Genomic DNA, 17,249 nt, shown 5'->3' with positions numbered 1-17,249 from the left:
AATGTAATTATTTTACTCCTTTATGACCGTCAATTTTTAAAGTGAAAATGTTATTTCTTTTTAAACTAAGCTTTTAAATAACAAGAGCAGTTTTGTTGTGGAGTTTTCCTTGAGTGTTTTATTTTCTTGTGTTATTAATCAGGAGCCAACAGAGAAGAAATAACCAAGCATTGGGATTGGTTGGAACAAAATATTATGAAGACCTTATCTGTATTTGATTCAAATGAAGATATTACTAATTTTGTACAAGGAAAAATAAGAGTAAGTGGCATGGATATAGCTCGTAGATGGAGTACCAAAATCTTTGACTCTCGTATATGAGGATCAACGTTTGCATGGAAGGTCATTGTTTCACTGGCACCTTTCAGGATTGGTAGAAACAAACATATGAATTTCAGAATCAGTGTGCTAAAGAAAACTGTAAAGTCTTTAGCACAGGGGAAGATTGATAGATATTGAAATATTCTCTAAAACATACTGGTTATTCTTTAGGTACCAATTACTGACATATTGTTTTCAGAATTTTATATATTTTCTGATGAGCTGGATTTACTATTTCCCCTTTCATTAAATGTTTGTCTTTGGCGCCCTTGTGAGTACTCTTAGGGGCATTTTTATTTCAATATCTCTTGAGTTTTGAGTTGAATAAACCATTTGTTCATTCAAACAAATATATTTAGCACCTGTATTTGTAGTAGCTCCTTGTGAGGCATTCAGAAAAAAACCTAAGTACACAACTGAAGAAAATATGCTTACCTCTGTCCTAAGAGAATTATCTATGTACATATATATGACATGTGTACCTATATAGATATATACAGTCATCCCTCGGTATCCATGGGGATTGGTTCTGGCCCCTGCTGTAGATACCAAAATTCACAGATGCTCAAGTCTCCTAATATAAAAGGGCAGAGTATTGGCATATAACCTATGCACATCTGCCTATATACCTAAAGTCATCTCTAGACTACTCATTCCTAATACAATGCCTATGCATCACTTCATTTGAGTGAACTCTGCATAGTCCTCGGTGCATGGCAAATTCAAGTTTCGCTTTTTGGAACTTTGTAGAATTTTTTTCCCAAATATTTTCAATACCTGGCTGGTTGAATCCATGGGTGAAGAACCCGTGGATATGGAGGGCTGACTGTACAGTTGTATTCAATCAACTATTTGAATGTATGAAATATATTTTTGTTGGTAAGTGATGATGAATTTTCGGAAAATATTTTGTCTCCTTTAGGGATTAATTGCTGAAGAGAGAAAACATTGTTTTGCAAAAGAAGATGATCCTGAGAAATTTCGAGAAGCCCTTTTGAAATTTGAAAAATGTTTTGGTTTACCAGAGAAGGAGAAGTTAGTGACCTATTATTCATGCAGTTATTGGAAAGGACGGGTTCCTTGTCAGGGCTGGCTTTATCTTAGCACCAACTTTCTGAGCTTCTATTCTTTTTTGTTGGGATCAGAAAGTAAGTGGTTTCTATTGCTTACTATGGCCTTGAATTTGCTGTCTGACCTATCAACTCTAATGATGTTAGGTTGTAAATAAAATAATAGGATTGATATTAAAGGTAATTAAACTGTATAATAAAAGTTTATTTCATCTAGGGAAAGAACACTTTTAAGACTGGTTGCTTAACATAAAACCTTTAGAAGTATATATAGAATGCCTTGCATATCGTGGGAAGTGAGTCAGTATTAAATGATGATGATGATCTGGCATATGACTGCTTTACATTCCTTGTTATAAACTACCTACTTGCTTTAGTCTGTGTTTTAATCTGTTTTAAACACACAGTTTAAATATAGTGGCCATAGTACCTAATGACCCACATCTCACTTTGTAGCCACAAAGAAGAATCAAACAGTACTATTTATAGTATACATACAAACAGCTTTTACATTGGTAGTTATACAATTATGTAATTATATAAATAAATAGATTTAAATATCAAATCAGAATCATTTTTTTAAAATTATTTAAAATTAAATTGGGCACAGTGACTCATGCCTATAATCCTAGCACTTTGGGAGGCCAAGGCAGGAGGGTCACTTGAGCCCAGGAGTTCAAGATGAACCTGGGCAATATAGTGAGACCCTGTCTCTACAAAACAAAAAAAATCTAAATTAGCTGGGCGTGGTGGCACATGCCTGTAGTCCCAGCTACTCGGGGGGGACTACTTGGGATGTGAGGATCAATCGAGCCTGGGAGGTCAAGGCTGCAGTGAGCCATGATCACATCAACTCACTCCAGTCTGAGCAGCAGAGGGAGACTCTATCTCAAAAGAAATTATTTAAAATTAGATCTCTTCCTGGAATCACCAATTCTTGCATGTTCATGTTGATGCTTCAAATTTTTAACTAATCTGGAACTCTAAACTATTTTAGCTGTTTGTAGTATTTTTCAAGGGGTTAACTATTGTTTCAGAAGACCTGATTAATAAACATAAATCAGTATGAGAGTTTAATCATACCTGCTTATACCTCTTATTTGCAGTAAAACTCATTATCTCCTGGGATGAAGTCTCAAAACTTGAAAAGACTTCAAATGTCATACTGACAGAGAGTATTCACGTGTGTTCCCAAGGAGAGAATCACTACTTTTCAATGTTTTTGCACATTAACCAAACATACCTTCTTATGGAACAGCTGGCAAACTATGCCATTAGAAGACTTTTTGATAAGGAAACATTTGATAATGACCCAGTCCTTTATAATCCTCTACAGATCACCAAAAGGTATTCAAAGCTTAATTTTTACTTTTCAAAGTATTGTTTGACCATAAGAATGATAGTATTGCTTACCATTAAAAGTTAACTCTTCTATGTTTTATGACAGAGGTTTTTTTGGAGTTGATTGTGGGTGTGTGTGTGTTTGTGAGTTTATTCATATGCATTGCATAAATACTACCCTTCTCTCCATGAAATTTAATTGTAAGAAATAATAAAAGTTAGGTTTGAAAATTATTTCTTGAGATTCAGATAGGACTTGCCCTGGAATGCTTTTAGAAATGCAGAGATTTTTGTGTGTGTTTAGTCTAACTCTAAATTTCTCTATGAATAGTCTGGACAGTTTGGGTCTGAAATTGTTAAACATGTTATTTATTTTTTAAAATAACTTATAGAAAACTTTTTTTTAAATGAAGAGGCAAGTTCGTGGAGTCAGTGGAGCATGGACTTTAGAATGAAAGTAGAACAACCCTTAGATAAGTCATATCTCTCAGGACCTCAGTTTCCTTATCTGTCATTTCTATCTCAGAGGGCACTTATGAGAAATGAGCATGATATGTGTGAAAGCACTTTGTAAAATATAAAATATGAGGTAAATGTTAATCATTATTAGTGCCTCCCTTCAGAAGTACTTGTCTGACAGCTGTTTGCCATTATATTTGGTTTGTTGAAACTGACCAGATATCTTTTATCCTGCTGAACATTCTAAACAGTTGACTAAAATGAACATGCCAAAGGGGAAAAGGAGAGGAGAGGATCCAGAAATAGCTAGTGAAAGCAGCTTCTGGCAAGGAGGATGACGGTATAGACTATATGGGAAAGTATAAGAGGAACCTAAGCCGCAGTCCTATGGCTAGACCAGAACAAGTGACCTAGAAGGTTGTATGATCACTACACAGCCCTGATTGGGTACAGTTGTTCCTCTTGCCTATTCCTAAACCATTCCTAAAATTCATATACATAAGGATTTGTTTGTAAACCTCCCTGCTTTTCTGGAAATTAGATCAGCAAGGTAAATTTTTTACACTTCATTACCAAAATTAGGTCTCAGTACACATGATTTATAAATAGAATTCTATAAGGATTAAGAATCCTGTTTGTATTATGTTATAGGTGGGCATCTGTTTTTGTATTTCATTCCTTGACTGGCAACCATAAACATAAACTGTTTTGCCATTTTATTTCCATTAAAATATAGTCTAAAAGGCTATCAATGAGTTATTCATCACCAAATCTGTATTTAATTAAGATATAATAAATCCATTTTTGTCTGTGTGCATTTTTAGGAGAGCCCATTGAAAATTGTATATATCTACATCTTTTTTCCTAGTAAGTTAAAAAGAACAGTAATGTATTGGGACTTAGTCTCCAAATGGCTTTTTTATAAAATGGAGTATCTTTATTGCTCTGCTTATTGTTTTTACAAATATATATTACTTTTATAGTTTAAACAATACAGAAGCACAGTAATGATAGTTAAATTTAGTGTATATCCTTCTAGGCTTTTTAATGCATGAATTTAAAAATATTTGCAAAAATAGGTCTGAACATCACACATTGTTCTACAATCTGCTTTTTTTCTCCTCATATATCATGGACATCTTTCCATTCACATAAGTGGACTTTATTTTATTTAAATAAGAGTGAACCCACCAAATTACAGTTCATTTGTTTTATCAGCTTTCCCAGGTTGAAAAAAATACCATTTAACTGAGGTAAAAATTAACAGGATTGTGGTTTTCTGTTCATGTTTATCAGAAGTACTTTGAAAGACATGATGAACTACCACATATTTAAATAGTATATGCAGGAAGAATGAATTTAGTTTTAGCGCTGTTGGATTTGAATTAGAACTTGCATTATTTACTTATTATCCCAGATGGCATTGATACTTAATGCAATTGTTTTGTGTCTCTAGAAAAATTATACTATTTAAAGCAATTGCTTTTTACACAAAGGCTACATTTGTCTATCAGTTAATAAGTCCTCTGTATTTACTGACACCTATCCTGTGTCCAACATAGTGCAAGCAGTATTATTTTATCATACTTCTACTTTAGATTTTTTAAAACATTCAATTAAAATTTTACTTCACTTAATTTTTAATACTGTCTTTAATAGACTACTCTTTCCCTATAAATTTTTATGCCACAAATTTTCATTATTTTATTTTACTTGAACTGGGTAACTCGCTTGATTTTCTGGTAACCAGATAGGAACATTGTTGTCTTCCAGGATTGGTTTTAACCATAGTCACATATTATGCCTATATGATAATATAATAATAGTCTTCTAGCAAATCACCCCTTAGAGATAGTTTGAAGACCTACATGATCTCTAACTTTTGTGCATTTTAATCTACTAATAAAATGAAATTGGAAGAAAAGAACAAACAAAAGGAGTTTGCAAGAATCAGTGTATTTTTTTCTATTTCAGAATTTGTTGAAAAATACAGCATTTTTAGTGTTTAATCTGTGTGCTTCACAGTGTATGTAGATTAGTCAATACAGGCATGTGTACACCTTAGAATTCATTTCTGAGAATTCATTTGTGCCTCATCCCATTTTTTCTTTCCTACAGAGATCTGGAAAATAGAGCCCACAGTGAGCAATTTAATGCCTTTTTTAGGCTGCCCAAAGGAGAGAGTTTGAAAGAGGAACATGAATGTTTCTTATGGGTACCATTCAGTCACTTCAATACTCATGGAAAAATGTGCATCTCAGAAAATTATATCTGCTTTGCTAGCCAAGATGGCAATCAGTATAGTGTAATCATTCCACTACGAGAGGTAATGTGAATTTGGTTACATATCAGTTTTTAGTTTGAAAATGATATCTTCCACAGAGTAAAATGTCCTTTAATTCTATAAATTATTAAAACCTCAAGATGCAATATCCTTTTAGTAATTTAAAATAATTATTCTTCAGGATAAGAGTACAACCTTCTGAGATAGTCTCAGTTCCATTTAGTAAAGTCTTACAGCTCTTACTGAAAGTGAAAATTTTTAAACTTTAAAATTTAAAACCAAGATAAGCATTTAGGTTAGTGCAAAATGAAGTTTGATCATTCAAAAATGTATGACATCAATACCCAAATTTAGACTATCACTTTTGATGTACTCTGGCAGAAAAAATAACATTGACATCTTTTATGTAAGTCAGAAATAAATTGTTGGCATTTGATACTGAAGTTTTACATTTGTATTGTCATTTTTAAAGGATACATGTTAGACCTTTTTCTTCAGAAGTGAAATAACTTGCACTGAGGTTACTTGTATGATTGGTTCAACTAGTACCCAAAGTCAATTTCTTAATAAGTCATACCTATAGACCAAAACTTCTGGCCACAAAAGGGTAAGCCAAACACAATTTACTTGAAGGTGTCAACAATAAAGGAAAATTTAATTCATCTCTATGTTTTTCACCCCCTAGGTCTTAGCTATAGATAAGACAAATGATTCCAGCAAATCTGTCATAATTAGCATCAAAGGAAAAACAGCTTTTCGCTTCCATGAAGTTGAAGACTTTGAACAACTGGTGGCAAAACTCAGGCTCAGATGCGGAGCAGCTTCAGCTCAATATCATGATATTAGCACAGAGGTAATTAATTATACAGCAATCAAATCATTTTGAAAAAAAAGGTGTGTGTTTAGTGTAGCCCATTCTTCAAAAGGAATTCATAGTACCTTTCCTATTTATGTCCAGGTTTTTTTTTTTAAAGATAGAATCTAAGAAAGTATATTATCTAACTCACATCCTAAAGCAGAAGTGAGAATTAAGGACTTCATTTTTAGAAACTCATTCATTTTTAGAAACTCATACTTTATAAAATTATTATAATTTGATCTTTCTTTTACTATATTTGCTGTTTACCATATAAATATACCTTGTACTTTCACATAGTTTGGTTTTTAAGAAATCAAAATATATTTGAGAATTCAGTGAGGCCTCGAAAAAGGACTCCTCTTATTGTTGCAAAGAGATAGCAATTTTAAACCTGTCTGGATATCTTTTATTTAATATCTTGTAGGTCAGCCTTATTTACATAATCTGGCCAAAAGCAAAATAATAGTATATCTGTTTACTAGTAAAATATTAGAGAGGATAAGGAGGATTTTGATGTTTCATATGTCTCTCATGGAAATGCAGACAGGCCGAATTCAAATGAATTTTCTTTTACAATGTCCAGGAACCCCATGTTTTAATAGATTGATAAAACTTATCAAATTATAGCTATTTATATTTTAAGTAAAATTCAAAGAAAAACTAAATATGTCTTTATTGGCTATATTATTTTATTTGAATTGGAGTATAGAGCCTTTTACTGCTATCTCCAGAGTAGAGATTGAAAATAATACGCTAAGTCAATTATAATGTAGTATTGGTAAAATTAATTTTCCCTTTGATAATTAAAAAGCACAGTGAAAACATGTAATTAAATTTTTTTTCCATCTCAATTCCAGACACAGATTTTCTACATTGGCCATCAAGAGTTTTTCTTGCCCCAACTTTATTATCTCTCATTCTCTTTTAGTATGTACCCAGGATATTCCTTAGTTTGATGCAGGAATACAAGTAAAATCTGACCAGCCTTAGTAGTTTTCTCTCCCAGTGCTCCCAAATTCTTACTTATATCATGTTTTCCTTGTTCTGTTCTATTTCACATTCAGTCCATGTGTTAGCTTCAAAGCTCAACATATCTTTCTTTTTCCTTTAATTAATTTGCTTTTCCAAAACCTGGAGAGCTGTAACTGTTCCCCTTAAAACTTTCATGTGCTTTTAGTAGCTGAGTATGCTCAGTTGTCAAGAAAAGATTTTGTTTCAAAATGAGTTTACCATCTTTCCAAATATGCATCAGAATTCTACAGTTTTCTAGTTTCTCTTACTCTTTATTAGAGGTTTTAATAAATATATGTACAAAATACCAGCTAGTATAGTATCTGCTTGGAAATATGTATTTTTAAATTGCTATAATATTGTTTTCACTTAAGATTTTTATCTTATCAATGATGAAGAATATTAACCCATTTTAGTATCTGTATATATCTAGCTTTAATAATAGTACATGTAAAAAATTAGTAAAGAGAAAGCTTTTTAAACAAGAGCTAGTTCCATTTGATTTCTAAGTAACAGAAATTATAGCTATATCCTTTTATAACTACACTTATTCTGAAACAAAGAGAAAAATTGCATTCTATTTTCATAAACCTGGTGACTTTGTACAAACAGCAAGACTTTTTAATTTAAATCTCCAGGAGTCTAATTCAACAAGTCTAAATATGAATACAGGAAGTACTTTAGGAAATTTTTCCTATGAGAATGTCAAAGACATGATACAAAGAACAAATCCTACCAGAAGTAATTGAAATTATGCATGAGTATCAGTTCTATCCAAGTTTTTATATAGGTATATATTAAAATGTTCCATATTTTAATAAGTTATACTAAAATCTGGGCATATAAAGAGATTTAGTAAAATTCTAATAAACTGCTTGGAAAAATACATGAATCTTTTACTTTTATTGACACATATAATCAGGAACTATTGCTAGATAAGGTAATTTTTCAAAACTACTCAGTGAAAGAAAAATGGGCCCTCTTAGGTTAGTTTTAAGCAAAGTGACCTAAGAATGGAAAGCACTACTGAAGATCCGTTGCCTGATGCTTTTAAACTACATTATGAATGAATTGTGGAAACTATGGAATGTCAAGAAAGGTAGTAATTGAGTTCATGCCTTAAAGTTTTTAGATGGGAAAATAAGTATCTTCTACAGATTATCACAGAACATGTAAACATATAGTAACTTACTAACTATATGAAATATAGTTATTATCTTAATAAGATAATTTCATAACCAGGACTATCTTACTAAGTTTTTAAATAGAAGTAATGGGCTTCCTACATGATAATGTAGATCCAAATAATAGTTTAACCAACATGACTGATTTTTTCTTGCCTTGATAAGAATAAGGTGTTTCTTATGACTATAATATAAATTTGGAAAATGATTTTTAGCTGTGGGGGTAGATTTATTTCTAAGTTGGGAAACCAGAAACTATTGAAAATGAAATTCACACCCATTAAATTGTGGACTATGAACAGGATCCTATTTAAGATAAGCTTCTGATATTTGAGAAAAGTATTTGTTTATATTTTTTTGTTTTAATTATTGGTTTTACAGGTCAACTCTGTAACCATTTATTATACCGAGTTTAAGAAGTATTCTAATTTAAATTTACACATAAAGAAATGTTCATCTTTTCTTTGTCTTTCCTTCACTTTTAGAGCTGTATGATAATTGTAAAATCAATGTCAGAAAATAAAAATGAAACTGATTAAGAATAGCTGCTATAGAGTTAACAATCTATATTGCTTTCTAGATGTGATTGGATTTTGCTCAGGCACTAAAAGTCTGATGAGTGCCAAATTTACTTGTCATAAGTGTGAACACCCAAATGGAGAGAAATATATATTTATCTCCAAGTACATATATAAAACACCGTGGGTAAAACTTTCCACTCAAAAGAGCCAGAGCAAAAATGTTCAAAAAATTTAAGTTTAGTTCCTTGAATAATCTACTTTATTATACTCTTCAAAATTTTAAACGTTATTTTAAACTACCATCTTTGAAGGTAAGTGTTTTTTATTTTATTTTTTGTCATTTTTTAAATTTTCTGACCACCTACTGCCTGTTGATGAAGGTGAATGTTTTAACATGACTTTATGAATACTTAAGAGGTAATAATGGATAGGACTGGCATACTTGTCATCACTCTTATAAATTTATGTTTAGGGTTTCATTACTTAAGAGGTTATTTTTTTTCCCTCTGGGATACTTTTCCTGTAGTTTAGAACAATAGATAAACTGATGATTCAGTCATTCAAACTAAAGGAATGTGCTGTGCTTGAGATCCAGACTACAACCTTGAATTTTCCAACCTGTATTTGCAAAAATGTAGCTCCTCATTCAAACAGCTAAACTTAAAATATTAAGTGGTCAAGTATGTGATTTGTCAAAATAAGCATTTTTTTAAAAAAAAAAAAGAAGGGAATTGTTGCAATTTGAGACCTATACTCTCTAATCATTAATTCTTCCTTTATTGGCTTCTTCTACCTTACCCTTTTATTTACACATTGATTTGAATACTCCTCCTTACCTTTCCTTGAATCCCATCTATATTCATCTGTTCTCATGCTGCTATGATGAAATACCTGAGACTGGGTAATTTATAAAGAAAAGAGGTTTAATTGATTCACAGTTCTGTGTGGCTGGGTAGGCCTCAGGAAACTTACAATCATAGTGGAAGGTACCTCTTCAGGGGTGGCAGGAGAGAAAATGAGTGCTGAGCAAAGGGGGAAGCCCCTTATAAAACTATCATATCTCATGAGAACTCACTCACTATCATGAGAACAGCATGGAAGAAACTGCCCATGATTCAGTTATCTCCACCCAGTCCTGCCCTTGACATGTGGGGATTATTACAAGGTGAGATTTGGGTGGGGACACAGAGCCAAACCATATCATTCTACCCCTGGCCCCTCCCAGATCTCATGTCCTCACATTTCAAAACACAATCATGCCCTTCCAACAGCCCCCTAAAGTCTTAACTCATTCCAGCATTAACCCAAAGTCCAGGTCCAAAGGCTCATCTGAGATAAGGCAAGTCTCATCTGCCTATGAGCCTGTAAAATCAAAAGCAAGTTAGTTACTTCCTAGAGACAATGGAAGTACAGGCATTGGGTAAATATACTGTTCCAATTGGGAGAAATTGGCCAAAACAAAGGGGCTATAGGCCCCATACAAGTCTGAAATCCAGCGGGGCAGCCAAATCATAAAGCCCTGAAATGGTCTCCTTTGACTCCATGTCTCATATCCAGGTCACACTGATGAGAGAGATGGACTGCCACAGCCTTGGGCAGTTCCACCCCTGTAGCTTTGCAGGGTACAGTGCCCCTCCTGGCTGCTTTCACAGGCTAGTGTTGAATGCCCGCAGCTTTTCCAGGTGCATGGTGCAAGCTGTCAATGTTATCTACCATTCTGGGGTCTGAAGGATGGTGGCCCTCTTTTCATAGCTCCATTAGGCAATGCTCCAATGGGGACTTTATGTGGGGGCTCCGACCCCACATTTTCCTTCCATACTGCTCTAGCAGAGTTTCCCCCCATGAGGACTCTGCCCCTGCAGCAAACTTCTGCCTGGGCATCCAGGCATTTCCATATATATGCAATCTAGGCAGAGGTTTCCAAACCTCAGTTCTTGACTTCTGTGCACCTGTGACTTCTGTGCATCTATAGCCCAACACCACATGTAAGCCGCTAAGGCTTGGGGCTTGCACCCTCTGAAGCAATGGCCCAAACTGAACCTTGGCCTCTTTTAGCCACAGCTGAAGCTGAAGCAGTTGGGATGCAGGACACCATGTCCCAAGGCTGCATAGAGCAGGGGGGCCCTGGGCCAGGCTCATGAAACCATTTTTCCCTCCTAGGCTTCCAGGCCTGTGATGGGAGGGGCTGCCGTGAAGGTCTCTGGCATGTCCTGGAGACATCCGAATTTGGTGATTAACATTCGGCTCCTGTTGCTTACGCAAATTTCTGTGGCCAGCTTGAATTTCTCCCCAGAAAATGAGTTTTTCTTTTCCATGACATCATCAGGCTACAAGTTTTCCAAATTTTTTGCTCTGCTTCCTCTTGAACACTTTGCTGTTTAGAAATTTCTTCCACCAGATATCCTAAATCATCTCTCTCAAGTTCAAAGTTCCACAGATCTCTAGGGCAGGGGCAAAATGCCACCAGTCTCTTTGCTAAAGCTCCATTTCCCAATAAGTTCCTCATCTCCATCTGAGACCACCTCAACCTGGACTTCATTGTCCATATTACTATCAGCATTTTGGTCAAAGCCATTCAACAAGTCTATAGGAAGTTCCAAACTTTCCCACATCTTTCTGTCTTCTTCTGAGCCCTCCAAACTGTTCCAGCCTCTGCCTGTTACCCAGTTCCAAAGTTGCTTCCACATTTCTGGATATCTTTACAGCAGCACCCCACTACCTGGTACCAATTTACTATATTAGTCCGTTCTCACACTGCTATGAAGAAATACTGAAGACTCGGTAATAAAGCAAAGAGGTTTAATTGACTCACAATTCCACATGGCTGGGAAGGCCTCAGGAAACTTACTATCATGGTAGAAGGCACCTGTTCACAGGATGGAAGGAGAGAGAATGAGTACTGAGCGAAGGGGGAAGCCCCCTGTAAAACCATCAGCTCTCTTGAGAACTCATGAGAACAGCATGAGGTAAACCATCCCCCTGATTCTGTTATCTCCATCTGGTCCCATGCTTGACACATGGGGATTATTACAATTCAAGGTGAGATTTGGGTGGGGACTCAGAGCCAATCTTAATGTCCAGCCCTGCTAGGGCTTGTACTGGCTTCTTGGATTTCAAACTAAAATACCACTGGATTGGTCCACCCTAAGCTGCTACTTTTCCTCTGCCTCAGTCATGGGCATTCTTTATCTTACTTAAGCTACTAAGGTTTGCTAAAGTTTAAGAGATGAAATTAGTGAGTCTTCTCTTTCTTTTCTTTTATTTTTTACCACTCCTAGTAATAACTTGCAATAGCTGGTGTAGTTATAATCCATAGAGGCCGGGTAACTGATATGTTTTAAAAGTAAAACTTTGGAGTTCATAAAGTTTTATGTGAAAAAAGAAAAGACTCAGAGTAACTAAAACAGTGTTGATGAGGACAAACAAAGTTGGAAGACTCAAGCTTTCCAATTTCAAAACTTATTATACAGCTATGGTAAATAAGACATTGTGATACTGGCATAAGGGGAGACATGTAGATCAATGTAATATAATTGAGACTCTAGAAATACATTCTCACATTTATGGTCGGTTAATTTTCAACAAGAAAGCCAAGCTAATTCCATGGGGGAAAGAACTATTTTCAACAAATGGTGCCAAAACAATGGATAGCAACATACTCCCCACCCCCCAAAAGATGTTGTACTCTTTTCTTAAAGCATACACAAAAATTAACTTAAAATGGATCAAAGACTGAAATGTAAGAGCTGAAACTATAAAACTCTCAGAGAACACATAGGAGTTAATCTTCATGATCTTGAATTAGGTGATTGTTTATAGATATGACACCAAAAGCATGTGACCCTAAAGAAAAAATAGGTAATTCGGATTACATCAAAATTAAAAACTTTTGTGCTACAAATGGTATCATCAAGAAAGTGAAAAGACAACCCACAGAATGGAGGAAGTATTTGCCAATTATACGTCTGGTAAGGGACTTCTAATTAGAATGTATGAAGAACTCTTACAACTAAATAATAAAAGGCAAACAACCCAATTTTAAAAATGGTTAAAGGATTTGAATAGACTTTTCTCCAAAGAAAATAAAGAAATGGCCAATAAGCACATTAAAAGATTTTTCATATCATTAGTCAACACAGAAATGCAAATCAAAAGCCTAACGAGATACCATTTCATACCCACTAGGGTGGCTATAATTAAAGAGACAGATAATAACTGTTGAGGAGAAAGTGAAGAATTGACACTCTCATATATTGCTGTTGGGAATGTAAAATGGTACAACCCCCCCCCCCATACTTTCTATCCTCTAATAATCATCATTCCACTCTATACTTCTATGAGCTCAACATTTTACCTCCTTCATATGAGTGAGAACATATGGTATTTATCTTTCTGTGCCTGACTTATTTCACTTAACATAATGTTCTCCATGTTCATCCATGTTGCTGCCAATGAAAATGTTTCATTCTTTTTTTGGCTGAATAGTGTTCCATTATAAAAATTTATCACATTCTCTGTATCCATTCATCTGTTCGTGGACATTTAGGTTGATTTCATATCTTGGCTATATTGAGTAGTGATGCAAGAAACATAGGGGTATAGTTTATATATTTATGCTTCTTTCACATTGCATGCCTGTATCAACACATCCTCATAAGCAATTGGTATTTTCAATGTTTTGGGTTTTAATAGGTGTGTAATGTTGTTTTAATTCACAATTACCCAGTGACATCTGATGTTGAACCTCTTTCATATGATTATTTGCCATTTATATCTTCTTTGGTGAGGTATCTATTTAGACCTTTTGCCCACTTTTTAATGGGTACTTTATTTTTTTAAACATAGTTTTAATTCTTTGAATATATTTATAATAGCTACTTTACAGTCTTTGTTTATGAAATCCAACAAGTGGGTCCCCTCAAGACACTTTCTATTGGTTGCTTTTTTAAGTTCTTATTTCTATTTTTAAGCCTGACTTCCTTGGATCACCCCCTGAATCAGTATAATTTAGTGGTTATTCAGTGATGGGTTAGATTTCCTTAAATGCCTTATGCTATCAAATATTCCACCTTTTTCTCAAGGATATCTGTGTCAAGGCATACGTCAAACTTCAGGCAATTTACACATCAGCTTTAGCTTTTCTTCCCTGCTTTCAAAGATAGCCAGAGTTGAGTGACTGGGGCCTTCTTCTGTCCCATTTCTTTCCTAGGCATGTTCACAGCCCTGTACATGTATTCATTCTTCTAGATCCCCAAGACTATGTTGCAGCCCTTCAAAATTCCATATCACATCTGGTTTTTCAGGTCTTCCTTTTAAATCTTTAGCCAGGCTCTTGTTTGCTCTAGCTGAAATCATAGCCTTGGACAGCTAGGTTGTCACCAGCCAATTGCTATTGTTTTCTATAATACCCTGGGAACAGAGTTTTTTCACCAAGCTGAGCTGTGAATAAAATCAAATGATAACAACACCCTGGGAATAGAGATTTTCCAGGGAGTTGCAAGTTTGGTCAAATATTGTCTATGCCCTAGGGATAAGGCTTTTAATGAAACTCCAAAAGATCCACTGGCTGCCATACTACTGGCTTTCATTTCTGAGCTTGGGCAGGTAGATAGAGTTAAAAGCCCCACAGACTCTTCTGGTCTTACTCAGGCTCATTAGCTTTTCTCGAATAGATGCTTTTCAGTTTATTGCGTGCCTTTGGTTAATTCCAGTGTTCTGAAGTGGTTTATTTTGAATGTTTTGCCACTATTTTGTTGCTTTTGTTGGGGAGTGTGTTCATAGAGATTCTGAGCTTACCATTCTAGAAGTCAGGTTGTTGACATATCTAATTTTGATAGGTATGTCTCTGAGATATTGCTTTAATATTTGTTATGTATATAGATTGTGGCTTATAAATGACAGTAAACATTAGAATATTTTTCTTGCAGAAACTTAAGCATGCATCTGGGATAATTGCATTCTTTCTTTTTCAGCTTGCTATTAGTTCTGAGTCTACAGAGCCATCTGATAATTTTGAGGCTCAATCTTCAACAAGTCAGAGGGAATGTGGTAAAACTGTGAACACTGAAGCCTTAATGATGGTATTTCACCCTCAGAATTTGGAGACTCTTAATTCTAAAATGGTAGGAAAACAAAATATTTAAACCTATGGGCTGAAACAGTTGGTGAAAAGTAAAAATTTTAAAAGCAGACTAGAAGGTGACACAACTGAAAATTCTTCTTTTGGGACTTGAAAAGTTTTCCAGCAGGTACTACTGTGTAACTTATTTAGTTCCACTATACACAAGGACTATTATCAGGAATGAAGATAAAAGATAAAAGTTGGACATTGGGGATTTTTACAGATACATAATAGTTGTACATATTTATTGACATTGGGTTTTATTTGCATAGATTTCTAATCCTGACATAGACGTGATTTGGGGAGACTGATGGTTTAAAGCTTTGCCTCCCAAGTATAACACTTTTACCATTTTTATATGAATTTAGCTAAGAATTAAAATAGTAAATTAAAGCTGCTGTGCTCACATGAGTTTACAAGATTTTCATGATGACAAGGATTCAGTGTTTCACCCCTGGGTGAATGCTGATTTTGGTTTTCTATGTTCTTAATTTCTGTAGATGTTGTTTCAAGGTAAAGAGAGTGGGCAAGTTATTTTACAGTTAATTTCTCACTAGATTTAGTTGTTTTGATTTTTCTGTCATTACAGTTGAAAGAAAAAATGAAGGAACAGTCATGGAAAATACTCTTTGCAGAATGTGGGCGTGGTGTTAGTATGTTTCGAACCAAAAAGACTCGAGGTCTTGTTGTAAGAGGGATTCCAGAAACCTTAAGAGGAGAACTCTGGATGCTTTTTTCAGGTATTGCATTTATTCACTTTATTTATTTAACAGATATTAACTATGCCTTTCTAGGAGTTATGCCGTAAGCTAAAGCGAAAGAATTACAAAGATGGTTAGTACAAAGTCTTACTCATCTTGAGTTCAGACTAGTCAAAGAGAGAAAGGTAAGTAGTTACCTATAACTTACCTATCTATCCACACATCCAGCATCTGAGCAGATTAGTTTATTAGGCAAGATATGTATAATGGGGGAATCTTTATCTCTAGTGTCAACAGTCAGTTAAGGGGGAAAAAAGCTCATGAAAATGGTATTCTGTTGGATAAAATTAGTAGCTTGACATAGATTCTAGTGTAAAGCTCTTCTGTTTGTGCTCAGGAATCACTTAAGCATAAGGCTAAATATCAAGGTAATGGAATGAAATCCAATTCTTTATGTATATATGAAATAATAGCTTAATTTTATCCCTCTTCTGTTGTATGTTAATGTAATAATCTTCACAGGTGCTGTTAATGACATGGCTACTAATCCTGGCTATTATGCTGAAGTAGTTGAGCAGTCCTTAGGGACCTGCAACTTGGCTACTGAAGAAATTGAACGTGATTTACGTCGCTCTCTGCCTGAGCACCCAGCCTTTCAGAGTGACACTGGCATATCTGCACTGAGAAGGGTACTCACTGCTTATGCATACAGGAATCCCAAAATTGGATACTGCCAGGTATGACTTAACTATGAGCCCAAGTGTATGTGTATGTTCCAAATAAAATCACATCAAATCCAACTCCACTAATTTGGAAGTGATGATTATAAGGAAAGAGATTGGGGTGAGATAGATAGAGGATAGTATTAATTTAAGTAGGATGGTAGTGGGAATACTTAGGAGAATTGATATTTCATTATTTTTCTTTTTCAGTTAACAAATGTTTATTGAACTTCTGCTCTATAAAAGATACTCTGCTAGGAACTTAAGGCTATATAAAGAAAGATGTATCAGATAAGGGTCCTCCCTTAAAAGTATGTAGACCAGGAGATGTTAAAGCATATTCATTAAGAAACAAAAATCAAGTGAGAAAAACTGTTAGAGAAATAGAAAGTCCTGTCATGATTTATAATTAGGAGAAACTATTTTTCATCTGGAGGCGTCAGAGAAGGCTTCGTGGAAAAGGTAGCATTTGCAGGTCTTAAAAATTGGTGAATTTTGGACATATGGAAATAGAATGAAAAGAACATGCCAGGTGAGGGAATCCATGTAACCAAACACAGGTAGGTGTAAACCTAAAGTTTATATAGGACCATGTTTGTTTAGTTTGATAGAAACATAGGGTGGATGAAGTGAAGTAGTTGGAGACACAAATCAA

General features: G+C 34.7%; 1 protein-coding gene across 1 annotated transcript in view; it reads left to right on the top strand.

The window, feature by feature from the left end:
• LOC105490434 (TBC1 domain family member 8B) overlaps positions 1-17,249 on the top strand; it is a 65,558-nt gene that overhangs the window by 15,737 nt on the left and 32,572 nt on the right. Inside the window, exons 3-10 of the mRNA XM_011756034.3 lie at positions 143-261; positions 1,244-1,469; positions 2,498-2,738; positions 5,310-5,517; positions 6,161-6,328; positions 15,023-15,172; positions 15,761-15,911; positions 16,395-16,609. Of these exons, the coding sequence (XP_011754336.1) occupies positions 143-261; positions 1,244-1,469; positions 2,498-2,738; positions 5,310-5,517; positions 6,161-6,328; positions 15,023-15,172; positions 15,761-15,911; positions 16,395-16,609 (1,478 nt within the window). The remainder of the gene's footprint in view (positions 1-142; positions 262-1,243; positions 1,470-2,497; positions 2,739-5,309; positions 5,518-6,160; positions 6,329-15,022; positions 15,173-15,760; positions 15,912-16,394; positions 16,610-17,249) is intronic.

Source organism: Macaca nemestrina, chromosome X (genome assembly GCF_043159975.1).
Source record: "Macaca nemestrina isolate mMacNem1 chromosome X, mMacNem.hap1, whole genome shotgun sequence".
NCBI classification, from domain to species: domain Eukaryota; kingdom Metazoa; phylum Chordata; class Mammalia; order Primates; family Cercopithecidae; genus Macaca; species Macaca nemestrina.
This window is presented reverse-complemented; position numbering and strand designations above follow the sequence as displayed.